General features: G+C 45.6%; 1 protein-coding gene across 1 annotated transcript in view; it reads right to left on the bottom strand.

Annotated features, from left to right (window-relative positions):
• Positions 1–3,575: 3,575 nt before the first annotated feature.
• Positions 3,576–22,307, bottom strand: part of LOC144732777 (F-actin-capping protein subunit alpha-2-like) — a 31,733-nt gene continuing 13,001 nt past the window's right edge. Inside the window, exons 3-10 of the mRNA XM_078614364.1 lie at positions 15,897–15,948; positions 14,707–14,770; positions 12,679–12,885; positions 10,763–10,842; positions 8,858–8,936; positions 7,707–7,778; positions 5,622–5,684; positions 3,576–4,740 (exon numbers count right to left, since the gene is read on the bottom strand). Of these exons, the coding sequence (XP_078470490.1) occupies positions 4,600–4,740; positions 5,622–5,684; positions 7,707–7,778; positions 8,858–8,936; positions 10,763–10,842; positions 12,679–12,885; positions 14,707–14,770; positions 15,897–15,948 (758 nt within the window). The 3' untranslated portion in view covers positions 3,576–4,599. The remainder of the gene's footprint in view (positions 4,741–5,621; positions 5,685–7,706; positions 7,779–8,857; positions 8,937–10,762; positions 10,843–12,678; positions 12,886–14,706; positions 14,771–15,896; positions 15,949–22,307) is intronic.

The following is a 22,307-nucleotide window of genomic DNA, read 5'->3' on the forward strand; positions in this document are numbered from 1 at the left end:
GTGACGTGCAGACGCGGTACGGCCATCTTGCCTCGGGGTGGTGGGGGGGTGTCGATGGCGAGAGACGGCGATGTGACCTGCATAGTGGCCATGTTGGGTAGGGGGTGTGTTGATGGGGGGGGGGGGACGATGTGACATGCAGAGTGGCCATGTTGGGTAGGGGGTGTTTTGAATGGGGGGGGGGGAGAGACGACGATGTGACCTGCATAGTGGCCATGTTGGGTAGGGGTGTATTGATTGGGGGGGGGGGGAGACGGCGATGTGACCTGCAGAGTGGCCATGTTGGGTAGGGGTGTATTGATGAGGGGGGGGGGACGGCAGTGACCTGCGGTGTGGCCATCTTGGATAGGGGAATCGTTGATGGGAGGCAATAACATGTAGAGTGGCCATCTTGGATAGGGGATTCATTAATGGCTAGAGGGCAGTGTGACATTGCGGAGTGGCCATGTTGGGTAGGGGATCCATTGATGGCAGGCAATGACATAGTGGCCATCTTGGATAGGGGATGCATTGATGGCGAGAGGGCAGTGTGACATTGCGGAGTGGCCATCTTGGGTAGGGGATCCATTGATGGCAGGCAATGGCATAGTGGCCATCTTAGTTAGGGATTCAATGACGGTAAAGACGGCAATGTGACCTGCAGTGGCCATCAATTTGAGTCAGGGATTAATTAACGTGATGCAATGAAATGCAGAGTAGCCATCTTGGGTAAGGGATTTATTGATAGGAGGCAATAACATGCAGAGTAACCATCTTGGGTAAGGGATTCATTTATGCGACTGTAGATCGGTCACCTTGGGTAGGTAACTACCCATATATAGGGGCCCCGGTATAAAGATTTCGTGTGGTTGATCCCAACCCTGACGCCTGCTATATGTTTGAGTTTGCATGTTCTTCCCGTAGTCGTGTCGATTGTTCCACAGGTCATCCGGTTTTTCCCCCTCCACGTTTATAAACATGCGTTTAGAGTATTTTGCTGCTATAAATTTCCGCAAAAGCAACTTCGTTGAACTATGTGATAGCATGGTCACTTCTGAAAAAAAGAGTTTATATATCACTCAGTGGGCCTTACCTGGTAAAATAAAAACAGCAACAATTTAAAATGCCCCTTTAAAATTGGTCATCGGCAAACCATGTGACGTTAAGTGCAGTTTCCAATACGTACCAAATATCGGCACAAATCAAATCAATTATTTCTAGATTTGAAGTTTTCGTGATTGCAAGGATCCGTACTCTTTGGTTCTTTCGGAAAAGTTACGGAGGTAAAAAATAATAAAATAATTTGTTTTTTAGAAAGAACAAAAGAGTATAAATCAAATCAAGCCGCCCGAACACACCAATTTAAATTCCCGGATTGTCCGGCACAATGATACTCCACATGTGTCAATAACAGCGGGGCCTTAAAAACAAATACCAACCTAAACGAGACATTTTGGGCAATGGTCATTCAAAGCAAACATTGGGGATTTATAATAAATTTGTAAAAAAAAAGTTTCCCCAATCAAGTTATTTTTTTAGTTATCTTAATTTTGGAGCTTTCGTGACTGCAAGAATTATTCTTTGGTTCTTTCGGTAAAGTCACGTATAAAGATAAAAGAATAAATTAAATAATCGCTAATATTTATAATAATTGGTTCTTTACCCTTCTATCTGGCAACAAAACTGACAACTTTTTTACAAGGAGTCATGTTTGCATAGACCGCAATACCTGCAGTCATAATGCAAACAAAAGAACATAACTCTGATAATGTGCACTGTCCTTAAAGTTGATTGATCCACAGGACAGTGCACATTATCAGAGTTATGTTCTTTTGTTTGTATTATGACTGCAGGTATTGCGGTCTATGCAAACATGACTCCTTGTAAAAAGGTGTCTGTTTTGTTGCCAGATAGAAGGGTAAAGAACCAATTATCATATTTTTACTGGCAAATGAGGTTCCCATAGTGTAGACGCTAATATTTATTCAATTAAATAATAGCTATTACTTAATTTATTATTTTATCTTTATACGTGACTTTACCGAAAGAACCAAAGAATATTTTTTTTGTAGTTATCTATAAGTAGAGCATTGTTTCTTAACCTGGGGGTGCGAGACATGTCAGATTGTTTTGAAGGTAAATAATCGAAAACAAATTCAGCACGGGCACGTAGGTAACACCTTAACTTTGTCTTCATCAAACCATGTGTATGTATTAACATTATACACGTTTTAACGATTGATAACCAAAGGGGCGCTAGGCTACAGTAAAGGTTGTGAACCACTGAATTACAGCAAGACAACCCCATCATTAATCAAAACAAGTTTTCAGAAACTAATTTCTAACACATTCCTGCGGAGGGAGCTGGTAGGAACGTTGTTGGGTTGCTCGGTCAATGGCCAGGGTCAACGGCGGCGTGGTGTATTCCGCAAATATGCTCGACTGAGGGCGGGCACAAGCCGGCGTGAGTAGGTTAAACGTTGAGTTTTATAAGGGCACCACGGGGTGACCAGCCCCTCCCCACCCAACCCCACCCCTCTCCACCCAGCCCCACCCCTCCCATCCCCCCACCCAGCCCCACCCTCACCACCCAGCCCCTCCCCACCCTCCCCTCCCAGCCCCACCCCCCACCCAGCCCCTCCCCACCCAGACCCACCCTCCCCAGCCCCTCCCCACCCTACCCTCTCCACCCAGCCCCTCCCATTTTTGTATCCACGACGGACGGACACAATAATCCCCTGTGGGCTGGTGGAACCAGGAAGTTCCTACCAGTATTAACATTATACATGTTTTAACGATTGATAACTAGATGGGCGCGAGGCTCCAGTAAAGGTGGTGAACCACTGAGTTGGATCAACAGACAACCAAATCTTTAATCAAAACAAGTTTTCGGAAACGAATTTCTATTAAAAGTTATGAAATGCTGCTGGCGCATTGCTTCACGACGGACGGAGCGCCGCAAGGTCAAGGTGGCCCTTGTCAAGGTCACGCCGGCCCTCGATCTGGGGTCACCCGGCAAGAGATTTCGCGTTGACAATCATGGCGAGTGAACACGGTGCTACTTGGCCATCTTATTGAGGGAATCAACGGTCAACAAATGTCGACAATGGGCTCATAGCAACTCTATAATGCACTTCAAGAGGCCAGGATTATCTAAGCTGATGTCAAAGCATGAATTAAAATGTCAGGCGTTGTCCCACTTCTGTAACTTTCAGAAGTGAAATCGAAACCACAAATTGAGTTTTCTTATTGGTGCTAAGATTTAGACTCCGTCTGTTTTTGTTCCTTTAACGTCACCGCTGCATTGATGTTTTAACAATTTTAACAAGCCATCTTAAAAATGTAAATGTGAGTGTGGTTATGTTGCAGCTTGATTTGTTTGGTTTTTTTCCCCAATGTTACATCTTTATAAATAGTATCAATGACCCAGCCAGATTGCAGGCAAATGTTACTTCGGGAAACGATGACTGGATACTTTCAATGGGATGTTGATACAAAAAGGCACAAAGTGGGAAACCGTTTTCATTGCAAGATCTTCCAAAACATCAATGAATGCGAGAGCCCACGGAACAGAGATGCATAAGAGCACAAATGAATCAAGGGGAGCACTCAAAATACCAATTTAATTGTGGGAATAAGAAAGGCCGTTTACCTCAGGAAATTACAACAAAAAAGTTATAAAGGACTGGTATCCATCCAGCTTGCTTTTTTTCATAATGTACCCTTAAATATGCTCATAGATCTTGCTAGAAATGCAACGGCACATGCAGAACAGAAATCTGAACAAGGAACAATTGTCCTAAGAGTTGGATATTGTATGAATAAAGCAGTTTTTTTATTAGTTTTTTTTTGTTAGTAATACAATTTGCAAAGTATGTTTTCCAACAATATTACAGGTGGGCAGTGCAGTTTGCTTTGTGCATGGTAGCACAGTAGCCACCAGCACTGGACTGTGATGCAGGCATCTGGCACAAGATAACATGGAAGCATACAAATTAAACAAAATACACATAGCATCTCTTTCATATATGAAAGCAAATATGCAATTTATTAGGACAAGTTGTTAAATGAGGGGAAATTCATTATTGCAAGTATGACAAACATAATGTGTAAATTATAAGATCTGCTTCTTTACACTCGTAAAACAAACACATTTTTGAAATACATTAAAGATTGTTGAAATAAACTTAAATGCATGGAAGGGGCTTCTACAGTAAAGCTTGTTTTACATAAGACAACGTCCTAAATTACAAAACAAGTTTCAGCTCCCCAGGTCTTCATAAATTGTGTGCCACATCTTGCCATCGAAACAAAGGTATGGTCTCGTTTCACCCATCACTTATTTTACACATCCAAAAAGGAAGCAATCAACTCAATTTTTGAATCATGCAGTTACCCTAAGAGCCATCAAACCAAGAAAAAAAACAGAGGTACGAGACAAAAATGAAACTAAATTTTAATTCTGATAATGTTGACATATACATTTTACAGTGAAGACCAAAATCCCAAATGCTCAGTCCAGGAAACAACCAACGTAATGCAAAATACACTGTGGTTATGCCGGGCAGGAGACCATACCAGGAGGACAGAGCATATTAAAAGCAAGCATGCAACTCCTGCCTAAGCACTCTGCATCTCCTTGCCAATCTTGTAGCTGAGGATTTTGTTCCAGTCGATCTTGGTTCGGGTGACTGGCAATTGGCGGCGAAGAGCCTTAAAGGTTGTGTCCGACATCGTCTGATAGTTTTCTGAGATCGCCGTCTGCAAGATGAACGCGCGAATAATTTGTCACGCGAAATATTAGCACGTGAAATATGGACACTGCCAACAGAACGCTTTAGACTACAACTTAAAAGCAATTCCTACGTCGTAACGTACAAATGCACAATATCAAGAGAGAACGTGAGGACAAACAGGAATTGTTTTTCAAATATTACAAACATAAAACGTAAAGAAACGTCGGAAACAAATTATAAAATTCGTGAAGTTAGAAGTGCAATATTTTACTCGAGTGCTTCTTGAGATCAGAGGACAGAGCGGTTGGCGACTGTGCAAAGTAAGCAAGTCGAGAAGCATTTAAAACACATTCCTGCGGAGCTGGTAGGAACGTTGGGTTTTATAAGGGCACCACAGGGTGACCAGCCCCTCCCCACCCAGCCCCTCCCCACCCAGCCCCACCCCTCCCACCCCCTCCCCACCCAGCCCCACCCCTCCCACCCCCTCCCCACCCAGCCCCACCCAGCCCCACCCCTCCCATTTTTTGATGCACGACGGACGGACACAATAATCCCCTGTGGGCTGGTGGAACCAGGTGGTTCCTACCAGTATAATACAATGGTGACCAGGCTTGAGAGAGCTTGACAGTAGATGGGCATGGCCTGGGGAAGTGGGGACTGTAGCACTGGAGGTATCAGCATGGGCCACAGCTGTAAACTCGTGTTGAGGAGAGTTGGTCATGCTGGGGGCAGCAGATCGAGCCAGGAGGGGGGTAACTTACGATGACTTGAAGGACATAGCAAATCGTACATTACAAAATATTAGTGGTTATGGTGATAATCATAACACAACATTTCCTTAATTGCTTGCCTTTGGCAGGTTCAATAACATTAAATAAGGAGAACCGGTACAAAGCTGAGTTTTACCTGATACTCATTCTCAGCATCTTCGATAATTTTGATGAATGCCTTGGCAGCTTGAGATTCATTCTGCAACAAGAATATCAACAAGCCGGGAGAACCACGGTGAGCGATTCTCACTCCCAACTGGAGTGTCCCATTGCTTGCTGAGATCGCGTCTGCACTGCACGCTCGATCTTCACTGCAAACGACGCTGGCAAGTGACGTCTGCAGTCTACGGGATTTAGATTTGTATTTACTGCAGCAGGAATGACACAATTAGCCGTTGGGCTCTATTTCACGGGCGCTGTGCGACGTAAGACTACGCGTGCTCAGGTGAGCGAGGATGACCTCAAAACCACAATACTCCCAGCAGAGTTCACGCCATCAAGACATGCACACCATTGCAGGCCAGGTGCAGCAGGCCCACAACAACCGAGATGTCTTCTTGGTTCTTTCGGTAAAGTCACGTAGAAGGAAAATAACAAAATAATAAATATAAAACGTAATAAAATAATTCTCACGACGTTTCGGCCACAGCGCAAGCTGCTTGCGTTTCGGCCGAAACGTCGTGAGAATTATTTTATTATGTTTAATTTTTATTATTTATTATTTTCCTTCTACGTGACTTTACCGAAAAAAACCAAGAAGATGAATCCCTGCAGTCACGAAAGCTTTAAATCGAAATTTAACCGAGACGTCGTTTTACCACAGTCTGCCAAACCTCCACTAACTCGTCCTAATGCTGAGGGGTCGGTCTCTGAGCCAACAGCAGCAGGCAGCACTCCCGTTTGTGACACCTCAGCCTCACTCGCATTCACCACCAGAGGACGCACGTGGTACACACGCAGCACGTGGTACACACGCAGCACGTGGTACACACGCAGCACGTGGTACACACGCAGCACGTGGTACACACGCAGCACGTGGTACACACGCAGCACGTGGTACACACGCAGCACGTGGTACACACGCAGCACGTGGTACACACGCAGCACGTGGTACACACGCAGCACGTGGTACACACGCAGCACGTGGTACACACACAGCACGTGGTACACACACAGCCTCGCACGGACCACGAGGCATGGTCACCTCTCCTCCTAGTGGGTGCAACTGCGTGGCGATAATATTCTAAGCGCATTAATTCTCAACCTTTTTTGGCAACTGTACAACCTCGTTGACTTTTATTTCAACCGAGTGCCACCCCCCCCCCCCCTTGTCTGAGCTAACATGGTTCGAGAAATGTATGAATAATGAACACCAATAGTTTAACCAATTACTCTTTGGTTTTTTTCGGTAAAGTCACGAAAAAAACCATAGAGTATGAATTCTCGCAGTCACGAAAGCTTCCAATCTAGAATTAAAGTTTAACCAATTGTCCAATTCAACGGACGCTCTCTGCATGCGTGACGTAATTTGTTCACGCTCGCTGGTTACTTTTGGAACCTGCATTGTTTACGATCAATGAGTTTAGAAAGAAAGGTCGTTCGAGATTACCATATGGACTCAAATTTTATTGGAGTCATTTTATTTTGGCAGATTCATACGTGATTATTCACCAATGACTCTCACGTACGGTATAATTTCACACATTGATAAATCACTTCACGTACTCCCTGGGACATTGCCACGTACCCCCAGGGGTCCGTAGAACAGAAAAATAATAACATCCCCACCAAGGAAATGTACAATTTCAAATAACTAGTAGCGTGTGTTGGTCCATTAAATATTTGGAGGTTGAAAAGGGGCCGGGACACTTGAAAAGGCTCAAAACCGCTCTTCTAAACTCTTAATATTTACACAAATTGCAGTTTTGTAATTAAACAATTTCAGATAACCAGCCGACCATCATTACACAGCTTAAGCAACTGCATCCTGTGATAATTTTCTGGTCTTAACTTGAAGTCTCTAAAACGCTGAACTTTTACTCAACATTGCAAGTGTACCGGAACACAAATCACACGCAATGCAAGGCGAACGCGCTCGCCGTACGAGCGCAGGAGATATGGCATTTTTAAAATTTCACTTCTAATGGGAAGCCCAAGGGAAACACAATAGCACCGAAACGGATAAATCTCGAGTGGCGTGTGTTTGCGTTGCGCTACGTACATTACAGGACATGGACTCCTGCACATCCTTGTGGCTCACCAGCTGCACATTTCCATCCTCGTAGTAATGGACCTGTGACAAAGGGGGAGAAAGTGACACGGCAGCCGCCACGTGCACCACTGAGCGACGGTGATATTTGCCACGGAAATTGTGGGCAGGCTTGGGGTACACGCGCGAGGCCACGCCGAGTGGCCAACGGCTCACAGCAGAGGTCGCAAACGGGTTTTGATTCCTTACCCCGTACCCGGCCGCACCAGGGTCGCAAATGGGTACCCGTACCCGGCCGGGTAAGGGTAGCCGTTCCCTACCCGTACCCTACCCGAAATGAGTGACAAACGGTTACTCACCAGTGACTCACGGCCTACCCGTACCCGTACCTGGCCGGGTATCGGGTAGGGTACGGGTACCCGGTTGTGACCTCTGGCTCACAGGTAGCATGTCACGTGGTTTAGCCTCAGGTTATCGGACCATGATGGACAGCAGATGGACCGCTGTATTCCCCAGCCTCTGCCTTGTTTTGGCTCAACGTTGCGACATCGTTCCTGTGCCTCACATTTGTTTGATCGTTGGCTGCTGCAAGCCACCCAGTACCGCCATTCGGGAGCCGCCTCCACCGAGGAAAATCCCAACACTGCTGGTACAGCCATTGGCAAAGGCAGCAGAGGACCAGGTCCCCTTGCACTACGACAACAAAAATAGATGCTTGGGCACTCAATGGTGGAGCCTATGGGGCAGCATGACACCATCAATGTATACTCTTCTGCCAGAGTAACGCATTGATGGGGAGGACCCTGTCCAGATGTTTCCAGTACCTGTGAGTTTTTACGCAATCAAACATGGATGACATCTTGTACATTTGCTGCAATATTTGTCATTCCACTGCTGGATCAGGGCAATGGAACAAACGAGTGGAACTGCCTGATGAGGTCAATCATGAGGCAGTGCAGGACCAAGGGGACTGGTAGGAGGCTCCGAAAGACTACTTTCATATTGGAGCCAGTTAATCGATTGCCTTGAGGGCTTGTGCTGGCTCACAGCACAATGATGGCAGTGGTGTTCATTCACTTGCACAATGCTTCGAAAACGACGTCGACAGCAGCAGATGAATTCCGACGGCGGTGAGAAGTGACGCGGTGGAATGAAGCTCTCACCTGGATCTTAAGGATGCCGACCACCTGTGCCGTGGGCTGGGACACGGTGAACTTCCATTCGGATCTCCAGCGCCCGTTCCTGGGAAAGGCACACGCGGTGTCAAGTGTCAAACGCCTTCGCTCGCCCCGCTGAAGAGAAGCAGAGAACCTTGCGTACACCAAGCCAACATTTTTCATTCTAGATTTGAAGTTTTCGTGACTGCAAGGATCCATACTCTTGGTTCTTTCGGTAAAGTCACGTGGGTAAAGAAAATAAAAATAAATAAATTAAATCACGGCGTTTCGATTGCAACACAAGCACTCATCATCAGGTGTGACAACCACAGCAGTAAAATGTATTGCTGTGGTTGTCGCAACGTTCTTCAATCAACTGAATGTACTGCAAGTTGTTACTTATTCTGAGGCTAGTAAATGGGCAGACAATTTATAATTGCCGCTCTGTGCAACTCACAATGACCTATTTCCCGAGCGCTGAATTTCACATCTGGCCAAAAGACCTCTGGGAATTACCATCCAAACACAACTCAAAATTAACAAACAGGTTCTTGTGGATATACAAAAGCTTAATCTAATTGTCAGCACCCACCAAAATTAAATAATTGTACTTTTATCACCAGCTAACGAATGACACTAAATTCTAACGTTGTCCAGCCACTCTTCTACGGTAAACGTCTGTAAGCAATGACCATGGTGCATGTGGCATGGCATCAACTGCTTAATGACAGCACAGAGAAGGAGTGTAGCAGAGAGCACAAAGCAAACAAAACACAGCCGTCAGGCCCAGCAATTGCAGCTCGTCACTGTTCACAAGCTTGCGAGCCACGCAAGAGAAAATACCAAAGTTTGCGAAGCTCTCAAGCGAGATGGTAGGACAGGAAGTGGTTGAAACCCATCTGTTCGGAGCAATGTTACACCCTCGTATGTGCGGCGTGTTTTCTTCGTGTGCTCCCGTTTCCTTCCCAACTGCCAAACACTCATTAATGCATTTGGCCAAACATTGAAATGCAGGAACCTCCTGAAATAGAATCCTGAGACTCAAGTGAGGCTTTCCTGGATAAACAAAGGGCACTATTATGCACTGGCACAAGTGTGTAGGGGTTTCAAGTTCAAACCTAACTTCCTCCCCCCCCCCACTCGTGGAGATCGGTCAGGCCGAGTCTAGCACGTGATGACGTGGAACCTTGCGGAACCCCTAAGACAAAATAAACGGAGCTTACGGACAGGACACATCCTTGAGCACAAAAGACTTTGCAAGCACGATAACCAACACGAGGCTGGCTCATAGCCCATCAGAATATTATCTTGCTCATGTTATTTTCAGCATCCATGCTCACTGCAGCGTTGCATATACGTTCATTTTGTTAAATAAAACCAGTGTAGTCTCCTTTGCAAGAGTGAGATGCTGGGAAAGGGCGCCGATTGCTACGTATAATCCCAATTGATTAATTTGTGGGTAAAATGTAGAATTTGTACCGTGACACCGGCACACAACGACACGCTCGTGTGCGCAAACGACTTCAGGGGATCTTTAACATCCGCCGCGATCCAGGCATAGCGTCGTAGCGTCATCACGGTTATAACCACAGCGGTTGCTGGATACGAAACCGTGAACCCCTCCAACGAGCGGTGAACGCAGCGCCACCGCCACGTCACCACTCGGCAATGCTGCTTGGGACCACTGTCACTACGGATACCAGCGTCGAGTGAGGAAAGCAATTAAGAGGTTCTAGATTTGAAGCTTTCGTGACTGCAAGGATTCATATTCTCAGGTTTTTTCGGTAAAGTCACGTAGGTCAAAAAAAACCTAAGAATATCAATTAAGAGGTGCCCACCTGCCCATGTCCAGGGTGATTGCTCACGAGACACGTAAACACAAGGACACACCGCCGCGCGCCGTGAATTTACCAGAAGTTCTTGGGCTGGAACTGATGGCTTTCGATGCAGGCTATGATTGTGGGCTGTCCATCGATATTCTTCCCGTACACCTGTCAGGCAAACGCAATGTTACATGCACAGTACATTTTTTACATTTTTTAGGATAATAATTTACTCAAATGCAAAAATCATAAACATGAAAGCATTTCATTCATATTGTGTCATGGCCTGGAAATGCTCCCTTGGTGCGCAGGTCAACTTTACATGCCAGTTTATTGTCTTTTTTTCCTCCAATTTTATCCCATTAGTCCTTTCGGTGTCATGTCATGAGACTTTACTTATTTTAACTTAATTATCCAGGAAAGCCACACCTAGTCGTAGATCACTCTTTATCAGGCGGGTTCTGGATGGGGAGGGGGTATATTTTAACATGTTTTTAGCCAATTACTCAGCGCTTGTACAAGTTGGAGGAAACCGGAGCACCCGGAGAAAACCATCGCGTGCGAGGGATTAACAATCATCCAATCACAACTCGCACAAAGCATTGTGACCCTTTGGCGTTAAGAGGAACAGTCCACGGACACAGATATCAAAGAGCTACCTCAAACATCCCTTCACGTGATCTCTGTTCGACACACTAGGGGGCAGCACCTTTCCAAATGCCCTGCCACTGGCGGCAATATTCAAGGGACGTTGATCAAACGGATTTCTCAGGAGCTGGAATCCGGACTGATGATGAAGTGCAGAGCCATATTTCATACCATGTTTTTTGTTGTGCAGTCACTGGATTGGTGACCAGGCCGAGACCATCATCTCAATACACTTGAGAATCCAGTTTGATCACGGGCAAGTGCCAATATTCAAACGAAGGAACTTGGCAATGCCAGCTCAGTACTCTATTGCGCGTCTGAACCACATGGGCTGGTGCCACGTGTCAATAGAATAAGCTGGCCTTAAAAGTTTGTCCAGATATTCATACAGTTTGTTAGACAGGTTTGTATTGCTTTGCTCTTAATGAGGTTCACAAAGTTACACTGAAATCGAATAACTCCAAGTATCTTTGGCTCTTTTGAGTGTTCAATGAATGGTTAAAATCAGCAATATAAATTTAATGGCTTAAAATCCTTGGAATTTCCAAATGAAGCTGATTATTTTTAAACATACTAGGATTTGACTCTTCAAGTCTTATTCGGCATTTCACTGAACCCTCCTTCCGGAGTCAAAGCAACAGCCTCCAGCATACATCAACACCTCTGTTTGCTACATGTTGACAAGACACGATCCTGTCACTGCAATGTGGTGGCCACTTTTGCAATGCACCCGAGGTGTCCCCCAACTTGACACGACGGATCAGCCCGAACGGTATTCCTCCACTGTCGTGCATTTGTTGTAGCTCACAGAAGCACTCTAATTCAGCTGCTTCCCTCCCAGCTTAATCGACAATGTCTGTTTTGCCATGCTTTAATCACCGACCCACTTCTTAACATTTCTTTCATGCAAGGTGTTCATGCGGCAATCTGGCAAACTACTTGGCAAACTCGGCGCCCTCCTGCATTAGAAATCTAATCACATCATTCTGCTGGAATGAAACATCCACTCCGGCCATCTTGTTGGTTACGACTTACTGCAGCGTTTCTTGACAAGATGTTAATGAAACAAAACATGTCGGGGGAATGCTAAATTCAAAGGGCTCAAGCACACGCAATGCAAACTGGTAGCATGCCATCATGCGCTGAAAAAGAACCTGCAGATTTCCCAAGTGGGTGACTACACACAACATCGGACCCCTACTGTAAGAGTCTCCAGACGTGGGGCAGGCTTTGCCGGGTAAACAAGCAAATTAATAATAAATCACGAATAAGGATGACAACAGAGCCGGTTTGTATTTTCCAGGCCCGTACCCCCCCCCTCCCCCGTGCCGTTGCTGCGAATGTCGGGCGCCGTACCGTGCTCACGCCGTTTGGGTAGTGCTCCTTGACGTAGGCCTGCAGTGCGTTGTCCACGTTGGACCTCCAGGACTCCATCACCATGGCGCCATCCCACGACGAGATGTCAGACGCCTCCTTCCGTAGATGGTCATACTTGAAGGACTGCTTGGTGCGTGGGTCCAAATAATGGCCACCGCCAATGTCACCGTGCTCTGTGATCAGTACCTGGCAAAGGTCGCAAAAAAAAAACGGAAATCTACTCAAAGCACAGGCCGAGGTTAGGCGAAGCGTAAACAATGTGACTCTTGTGCCAAGACCATTACACTTGAGTCCAGCATTAAGACCTGGTAATCCAGAGCATCGCTATACCCTTGCGACCAAATGTACGGCGAAATAATTGGTCTTATTGCCAAGAAAGTTGAACAGCCAGCACAACTCTAAACATGAACAGAAACACAGCCCTACTCAGGAATAGAGCAACGTGGAAGGTATTGGGCATCAAAGATCAGATAAAATACATTCTACTGCAATAAAGCCTCATGCTGCTTTTTTCAACCTCTGAGAATATGTCCCTCAGCACCACTGAACCTGTCATTCTACCAAAATGGGTTCATAAGGCGGAGATTTAAGACAAAATTTTAACCCAGGCTCGCCTGCCAAACTCCGAATCCAGGCATTAATGAATGACGATCACATCCACTCCCCAAGTCAGCCGCGGTGCAAATTGGTGTCGGTGGCAAGCCTGTTCCTCTAGCCTTCAACAACGGCCATGGGTCCCTCCTGATGCGTGGCATAAAAAAATCCATTAAAAGCCCACAGCGACAATTATGAGATAAAAGCTCCCGATTTCAAGAGGCTCTTCCTATTTCATGCACTCCAAACAGCGTAAATATGCCGAGTCTTGCCAAGCATTCATGACCTACCCATCTAAATCACGGAGCACCCAAACTCTCATTACACATCGCTTAAATAACACACTTAATGTGCAGTGACACGGTCTAGCGGTAGTGCGTTCGCCGCTTCTTGCAGTAGTTCACGATTCCAAACGAACGCCGCCCAGATTATTGCTGCTGGTGTTATAATCGTAAAATGTATGCATGTACGTTGAACTTCTTTCAACAGTGCTAATCGGAAGTACGGGGGAAGGACAAACTACACAAAAAGCAGTTTTAAAGAAATGAGTTTTCAATGTAGATGGATTTAAAAGTGCGTGGCTCCAGTGGCTTCCTAATATCAGAAGGAAGAGCGTCCCAAATGGCCGCAGAAACGCATTCGACCGTCATTTGTTCAATGGCTCGCCAAAAGCTGCCGCGAGGATGACCGGAGTTTTACATGATGGTTTAACAGGGGATGCCAAAAATGCCCTGACGTCAATTCGCAAGAGTCGTAAATCTTCCTTCAAAAATACTCTGAAGCAGAAGATTAATGCCGGATACGGTCACATTTACCAATGTGATTTGTAAATTTGAGTCTTACCAATGTATCGATTGTTAATTTTTCATGTAAAATTTTACCGAGGGACTGGATGTTGTCTTGGTGTGGTCTTGGGCTGTTTTTTCTGTTTTTTTTACTGCCTTTCCCAAGCTTTGGAATTGATGTTCTAATACAATAGGAATTCATATACTTCATTTATTTACTAAACGACGAACTTTTTTGTTATTTTACCAGGCCCACTGAGCTGTATAGCTCTTTCAGAAGCGACCTGGCCACAAATGATAGCTCAACGAAGTGGCTTAGGTGGAAATTTAAAGCAGTCAAATCTAAAACGCATGTTTCTAAATGTGGAGGGAAAACCGGAGGACCCAGAGAAAAATCTACGCGACAACGGGGAGAGAGAGAGACACGCAAACTCCAAATATACAGCAGGCGTCAGGGTCGGAATCAAACCCACGACCTCCTGCGTACCAGGCGAGGGAGTTAACATCTCTCCACCGTGGTGCTTTGTGCTCGGGCAGCCGAACAATCACAGATCAGGGTTCTTCTCTTCCGCAGGATGCAGGACGAGCACAGCCTCAATATAAATCACCACAATCAATACAAAATTACCTGGTCTTCAATTCCCTGAACCTTCACAGGCGTGAACTGATCCATGTTGTAGTCGGCAAAGGCACTGCGAACAGATTAAACAAATTAGTTGAAGCTGGCTGCTGCATTGGCAGTGGTGCCACAAGCACAAATTGCAACAAAACCACATTCATCAATAACACTGCCTGAAAAGGAAAAAAAAAAGAATCGAACGTATTAGGTTTCGGACAATGGCGCTTCTTTGATGTGCTATGAAGAAGGGCCGTTGCTCAAAACGTCGGCCGCTATACATTTTTCACTTTAAGGCCGCGTGATTAACGAATGTGTTGTTATTTTGCTGCCAATTACAACGGGTTTAAACACAGGAGATCGTCTTCAAAATACTGTTCAAATTATTTCATGGAATACACATTAAGCTACACATCGAGGGACCGCATTGCATTGGCACTGTGCAACAAAGGGAAACGAAAATCTGGAACAATTATTTGAGTTGTTCGTGAAGCTCAGTGGATTATATCATTAGAGTGGATATTATACTCTTTAGTTCTTTCAGTAAAGTCACGTAGATGAAGATGAAAAAATAATAATAAAATGAAAATAACTTGGATAAGAGGGGGGGGGAGCCAGGGAAGTGGGATGCAGGGGGGGGGGGGCATGTGGAGTCGGGGGGAGGGGTTAAGCTGAGTGAAGCTGATAAATAACATCCTTTTTTATTATTATTTTTAAAAAATATTTTTCACATACGCGACTTTACCGAAAGAACCAAAGAGTATGGATCCTTGCAGTCACGAAAGCTTAAAATCTAGAGTGGATATTCTCACGCATTATTCATTACTACCAACTGGCAGTTAATTAGCTGCATTCACAACATTGGAACACGCATCCTCTATTTGGACAGCCTACGTCAGACTAAGTAGCTAATTGGCCAGGGTCCACAATGTCAAGTAAGGCACACCAAGGATCGAGGAAGCATCTCGTCATTTGTTGTCCTCTCTACAGATACTGGTTTTAATTTTTTTTTTTAATTTACACAAAAGCACACATCTGCCTTAACCCCTTACAATTAGAAAGGACTAAAAATGCAATTGCCACAAATTCATCGCGGCAATGTCGCACGAGTGCATTGACATGGGGCTGTGAATTGAGATTCAATAATCGCAGATGTACAACTTGACTGGCCATCATCAGCGACGGGAATCAAAGGCGCTTACTGTGACACTCCTTCCCTGAGGAGGTTGTCATTGTTGAGCAGCAATCGCACATCTGAAAGAGAAATGAAATCATGCGTTGAGGAAATCCATACAAAAGGCTTCTCCCGGTGAGATAAATACATCACAGCAATTACTATGACATGCCAATCAATTGCAGAACCCAAGTGTCGACTACAATTGCACACAATCCTTACACAGTTGCGTATCGACAAGAAAACCCCCACAAACCCTTGGCACCAACACAAAATAAAAACTCGTCAATATAACAGCACAAAAACCTCGTTACATCTCAAGCGAACGAAACCCTGCCAACAATAAATAATTAGCAAAACTTTGTTTCCATCCAACGCAAAACAAACCACGAGTGGAAAGTGTTAACCATGAAACCCATATGAACACGAAAGCACGCAAAAACCATGCTCACTCACAGTAAATTTCGATTTAAAGCTTTCGTGACTCCAGGGATTCATCTTCTTGGTTCTTTCGGTAAAGTCACGTAGAAGGGAAGTAATAAATGTTTTATTTTTATTATTTTATTACTTCCCTTCTACGTGACTTTACCGAAAGAACCAAGAAGACACTCACAGTAAATTACAATGGCCAAGGTGAGACGTGTGCTTTCCATTTAGATGCAGGGGGAAGGCTGTCCCCCTCACATAACAGGTGCCCTGCAAGGGGACTTGAAAGTGGCCACCTAAGGTTACTATTATTATTACAAATAGAAAGATTCCCCATATAGCCTTGACAGACTATTGGCTTAAATTGCTGTTAGCGAGCACCTAAGAAGGCCAGCACAGCACACGAGGGGGTGGGTGGCCCGACCACCTTTGTCTCCCCAACGGCAATGGTTACATATCGCACCAGGTACTTATTTGAGGCTGAATCGACCTAGGGGAGGCCCAGAAACAGTTCAGATAATCGTCACCAGTGTTGGTCGTGAGCGGGAATCGAATTCGGGTCGCCTGGTTAGTAGCGCAGTACGCCAACCGTTCAACTATCACTGCCCACTAACATGGCGGTGCCGTGAACCAATTATTTTTACGCTTGTTCACCCAGCAAAACCTACCCGAGTCTCACGACTCTTTTTCAGGAGGGTCTTACCAAGTGTTCACAGTAATGGGTGGCGATTACTGTGCACATTCCAACGGAGGCATTTGCGGGTAATTTTTCTACAATTGGGATGTTTTGCCGCACTACTGCTGGGCCACGTCACATGTCCACTAACAATGGGAAAACTTAACACTCGGACGAGACGCACCGACTTTACCAATTTGTGTCAGATATCAGTCTCTTTAGTGGGTTGAGAGGCACCACGTTTTTGTGCGTGCGTTTCTGAAAGGCGTGCAAGGATTGTGCGAGAACGCAGGGTTGACTGCGGACACAGCCCTGACTGGTAAACTCCGCTCTAAAGATAGGCGCATCCTCGTAAATGCTCTTCCCAATGATAGTCATGTTCCAATGTTAGCTGAACCAGGAAACACAAGGAGTGCCACTATAAGAAGCATCTTCTGAGGATTACCTTGTCCTAAGCCAAAGACTTGCTGCAGAGACATTGAGTACGCCTGACAGTATTGCCCCACACTTAAGGACAGCTGCATCTGAACTAAGTGTTTTCTTGGAATTTCTCTCACTTGATACAGCTATCGTGCTGTGACGGTTCCACCTGAAGACGGAAGCTTGTGTTGCCTCCGAAACGTCGTGATTTTTATTTTATTTTTATTTTACTTTTATTAATTTTAATTTTTTACCTACGTGACTTTACCGAAAAAACCTAAGAATATAAGTGAAGGACATAGCCCTACAGCACTGGTCTATGCACTTACACTGAGACCCTCTCACCAGCACTGAAAAATTAGGACTTAGAAATACGCCATTCACGGAGGCTTCCTGCATCATGAAGTTGTGCAACACGCATACTTTGCAAGGTGTCGACATATCAGACAGCCGGATGCTAACCAAGCCACTTGAAAGTAAGCCGTTTCCATTCGTGAACAGCTGTTTGAGATAAATGCTATGCGTGTTGCGGAAAGACAGAAGCGATGCACAAGTCCTGAAGAGAACATGGCAGGCGAGCGTTTAGATATGATCAGGCAAAAACCAGTTGAGCCTGGTGGGACGAGTGTGTGCAGGAGGGGCGAGGGCCGATTGTCAAGACAGGCATTGAAATGGTCTCCACGAATCCGGCGACCAATGGGGAAACTTCTTGGTTCTTTCGGTAAAGTCACGTAGAAGGGAAATAATAAAATAATAAAAATAAAACATAATAAAATAATTCTCACGACGTTTCGGCCACAACGCAAGCAGCCGTCCTCAGGTGAAGAACAGGGCTGTCGGAAAGACAGCGTCTGACGCGTCCCTTCGACGTGACTTTACCGAAAGAACCAAGAAGATGAATCCCTGCAGTCACGAAAGCTTTAAATCAAAATGGGGAAACTGTCAGGGCAGATCTTGGAGGGCACGTGTCTACCATGCAGCAGCTGCAGGGATCTGGTGGAAGTTAGGAAGCGATGGCGATGTGTGGCTTTGGCCATGATGACACCAACAATCTTGACCATGCCATTAAGTTTTGCTTCAGCCAAAAGGCTGTGAGGCGTCAACGTACAGGGCTGCCGGAGTGATCGTCAGCCGTGGACAATGCCAATCCCTGTGCGGCACAAGCGGCAAAACGTTACCGGTCGTCCGGGAGGCAATTGCCACAGAAAGGAGGAAAACACAAGACGGAGGAGGAAGACCTCTGCATCGCTTGAGCAAACACTTGGAAGCACACAGCATCCAGGCTGCGTGCAGCCATGGTAGAGTCCCTTCGTTTCCCACTGCTGCCCATTCGGACATCACTGTGCACTGCCCGACCACCCCACTCAAGCCCCCCCCCTCCCATCTCTCCCCGATTGTCTCAAGTTAGATTTCCCCATTCAAGTATAAAATGTGTAAATGTCTTTAACCGTGGTGCAATGTAGCAAAGTAAACGGCATTAAGGCGCTAAAACGAATCGCATGCGACATTTGAATAGAAAATAAGGGTGAAAAATGTTTCGTTCGTTGATGTGTTGCTACAGGCCTAGTGCCCAAGAAAGGTTTGTGCCCCGAGTGAAGTGAGACATCAGAAAACATCTTAAAGAATGTTATTCTCATCAGGCCTCACGGTGTGAACAAGCGCAGCCTCCACAAACCCTTAGCCAATCCGCCCGCTGATCGTCGTAACGTTCTGACCCACCCATACTGAACATCTGTGAAAGAGCTTTATAGCGGATTCCTCCAGTATAAATAAATGTTCTGATTATGAGAGGGGTCTGTGGAAGTGGGGAGAGAGGGAAGGGAGGAGTGGGGGGACAGGGCGAGGCCACTTGGTTTATGTGGATCCGACTCCACCTTGGTTTAGTTCAGGCTCCTGCAAGGCTTCATCTCTTATAACATATATAAAAACTATTAAATATTTTTTGTTTATTTTACCAGGTAAGGCCCAATGAGCTATGTAGCTCTTTTTCAGAAGCTACCGGGCCCACAAATGATTGCTTAACAAAGTGGCTTATCAAGCGCAAATTGATGGCAGCCAAATGACCCTAAAGCGTGATGTTGATTCTAAATGTGGAGAGAAAAACTGGAGGACCCAGAGAAAAATCCACATGACCACGTGGACAACATTTAAACACCAAATCTACAACAGTCATATTTGGAAGCTGCACAGCAGGCAAGGGAGTAAGCACAATGTCATCGCGCGTGCAAGCCGTCTTGCTCGGGCTTGTGGAGCAGCGGCCGATGATTCGCTGGAAGGCAAGTGCACCTAGACCACAGAGGCAAAACCACAGCGGACTGAGCTCACAGTGCAAGGGCTCACTGTGCCAGACCGCAGCAGTGTGGCTTGCCGGCTCTCAGCCTCACTGCCCGAGTTCAGCGCTGCTCACTCAGCACACCATCATTCGGGTATGCCCAAACAGGAAAGAGAGCTTGGTGTACACCATGGAAATGCAAATTTCGTTTTGCAATTGTATGCAGTTACACTTTCCCCGATGTGTTCTAGTGGTATTGAGGTTATGGTTCAAATTTGGCTGCTGCAAAAAAGCGTTTCAGACGGAAAACTTTTGGAGGGTGAATGCATTTTGAGCCGGGCAGTGGCACAGGCCCGAATTCAAACACTTTGGAGGCAAGGCTTGGAGGATCACACGGAATTGTGAAACTCCCAATCCTGCATGTCTGCGTTATAGCCAGAGGATTGCAGTATAATGTATCCTTGAAGCCACCTGTGCAGATATGCCCGTTATTTGCCTATACGAATGTTTCTCCGGGTACTCTGGTTTCCTTCGACGCGAAAAACATTAACTAATGACATTGTCCACACATCCAAAGGAAAAGCTCCCCCGAAAATGATCGTCTCGGCGAGACTTTCCTAAGGCGCATTTAATTGGTTTTTTTTTTCAGAACTTTACTAAAATAATGTCCATGAGCCTAAAGCAGATAATTTAGTCATTAGTACCACTGGAGTTGGCATAGCTTCAGTGGTTCCAATTTCTTGACGGGGCCAACAACTATGAATTATATAAGAACAATTTCAAATGAGTGGGTTTGTCAAGCAATTCACACATTACCCACATAAATGGGAACGTTATGTTACCACAGGTGGTATCAATTTCTGCTCTGGCCCATAGACTACAAGATGACATCGGTGTTGTTGCCAATCACTAAATGGATTGCATAATACTAATAACAAGAATTTTAAGTGACGCATTTTTTTCCCCTTACATATATCCCCTATTTTCAATGGACAAGTGAAGGGTTATGATCATGCACATATGCATCTGCACTGTTCACTGCAACTATTAAGTCCATATTTTATTGATTTCGCATTTGCACCAAGCAGGAAGCGGCTTCATCATCTGTGGAACACAGCAACCTCAGACCGCTCGCCAAGGCTGGGTTAGCAGTCCAGAAAAGTCATGACGGAAACTAACCTAAACACATTCCTGCGGAGGGAGCTGGTAGGAACGTTGGGTTGCTCGGTCAATGGCCAGGGTCAACGGTGGCGTGGTGTATTCCGCAAATATGCCCGACTGAGGGCGGGCACAAGCCGGCGTGAGTAGGTTAAACGTTGAGTTTTATAAGGCCACCACGGGGTGACCAAGCCCAGCCCCATCCAGCCCCACCCTCCCCACCCAGCCCCTCCCCTCCCTCCCCACCCAGCCCCTGTCTGCACGACAGACGGACACAATAATCCCCTGTGGGCTGGTGGAACCAGGAGGTTCCTACCAGTATAAAGTTACTTTGATACGAATGTCATTGAACTCAAACTCAACTCCTGCAGTGAACATAGAGAATTCGTCATCCTGTGCAAGAACCACAAATTCACTTTAATCACTTATAACCAGATACTGGGGTGTTTTTGGCATGATGTATTATGTAATCGCGCGACATTTTCTTACGCAGTGTACATGTGATAAACGTACAGAGAAGAGACTTAATTTCACGTTCTCAACAAAATTCTGCTTTAATTTTTTGGCAGTTAATCCGAAAGAAAGCAACGTTGTACAATTATCGTATAGTGCCTACTCGTTGTACCGAACCTATCAACAAATATTGCCGTATGGGGGGGAACCCAAATGAATTCACATACATCTTGGCAGTAAAGAGTCCCATCGTGACTGCAGTAAAATCTACACTTGATGAGACACACAGGCTCCTCGTGCTGCCTGGTGCTCATTACACACCGCAGTGTCTACGTTCGCCATAACAGTAAACCAATGGTTTACCAACATGTAAAAAATTACATCTCCCCAATTGCCTTAAACTACCAAATAAGTGTGATATGCCATCACTAGACTGAATAATTGTACTGCCGTCTTAATCCATTGAGCGGCATGGTGGTACGCATGCCTGTAATCCAGGGTTGGTGGATCAAAGATGTTGGTGAAATTTCGATTTAAAGCTTTCGTGACTGCAGGGATTCATCTTCTTGGTTCTTTCGGTAAAGTCACGTAGAATGGAAATAATAAAATAACAATATAAAACAACAGACCTGGTCTTCACCTGAGGACGGCTGCTTGCGTTGTGGCCGAAACGTCGTGAGAATTATTTTATTATGTTTTATTTTGTTATTTTATTATTTCCATTCTACGTGACTTTACCGAAAGAACCAAGAAGATGTTGGTGAAATCCCCAAACCTGCTGGGCCCAGATGTCAGGGATGTGGCAGTACACAGTGGACGTTTTATCAAATGAAGACTGTTTCACAGCTTCGAGGTGAGCACCTTTCATCGGCCATCCGGAATCCCCTCTCCCTTACAACATGATCTCAGATTATAATTTGACTATTGTACACGTAGCAGACCCACTGAGCAAGTCCAGCGACACGCAGCAAAACCACCGCACCGAGACCAGCGACAAAAGCCCCAAAGGGTCAACACACGGAGGGGAACTTCCT

The sequence above is a fragment of the Lampetra planeri genome, chromosome 44 (genome assembly GCF_965212315.1).
Source record: "Lampetra planeri chromosome 44, kcLamPlan1.2.h2, whole genome shotgun sequence".
Classification (NCBI taxonomy): domain Eukaryota; kingdom Metazoa; phylum Chordata; class Hyperoartia; order Petromyzontiformes; family Petromyzontidae; genus Lampetra; species Lampetra planeri.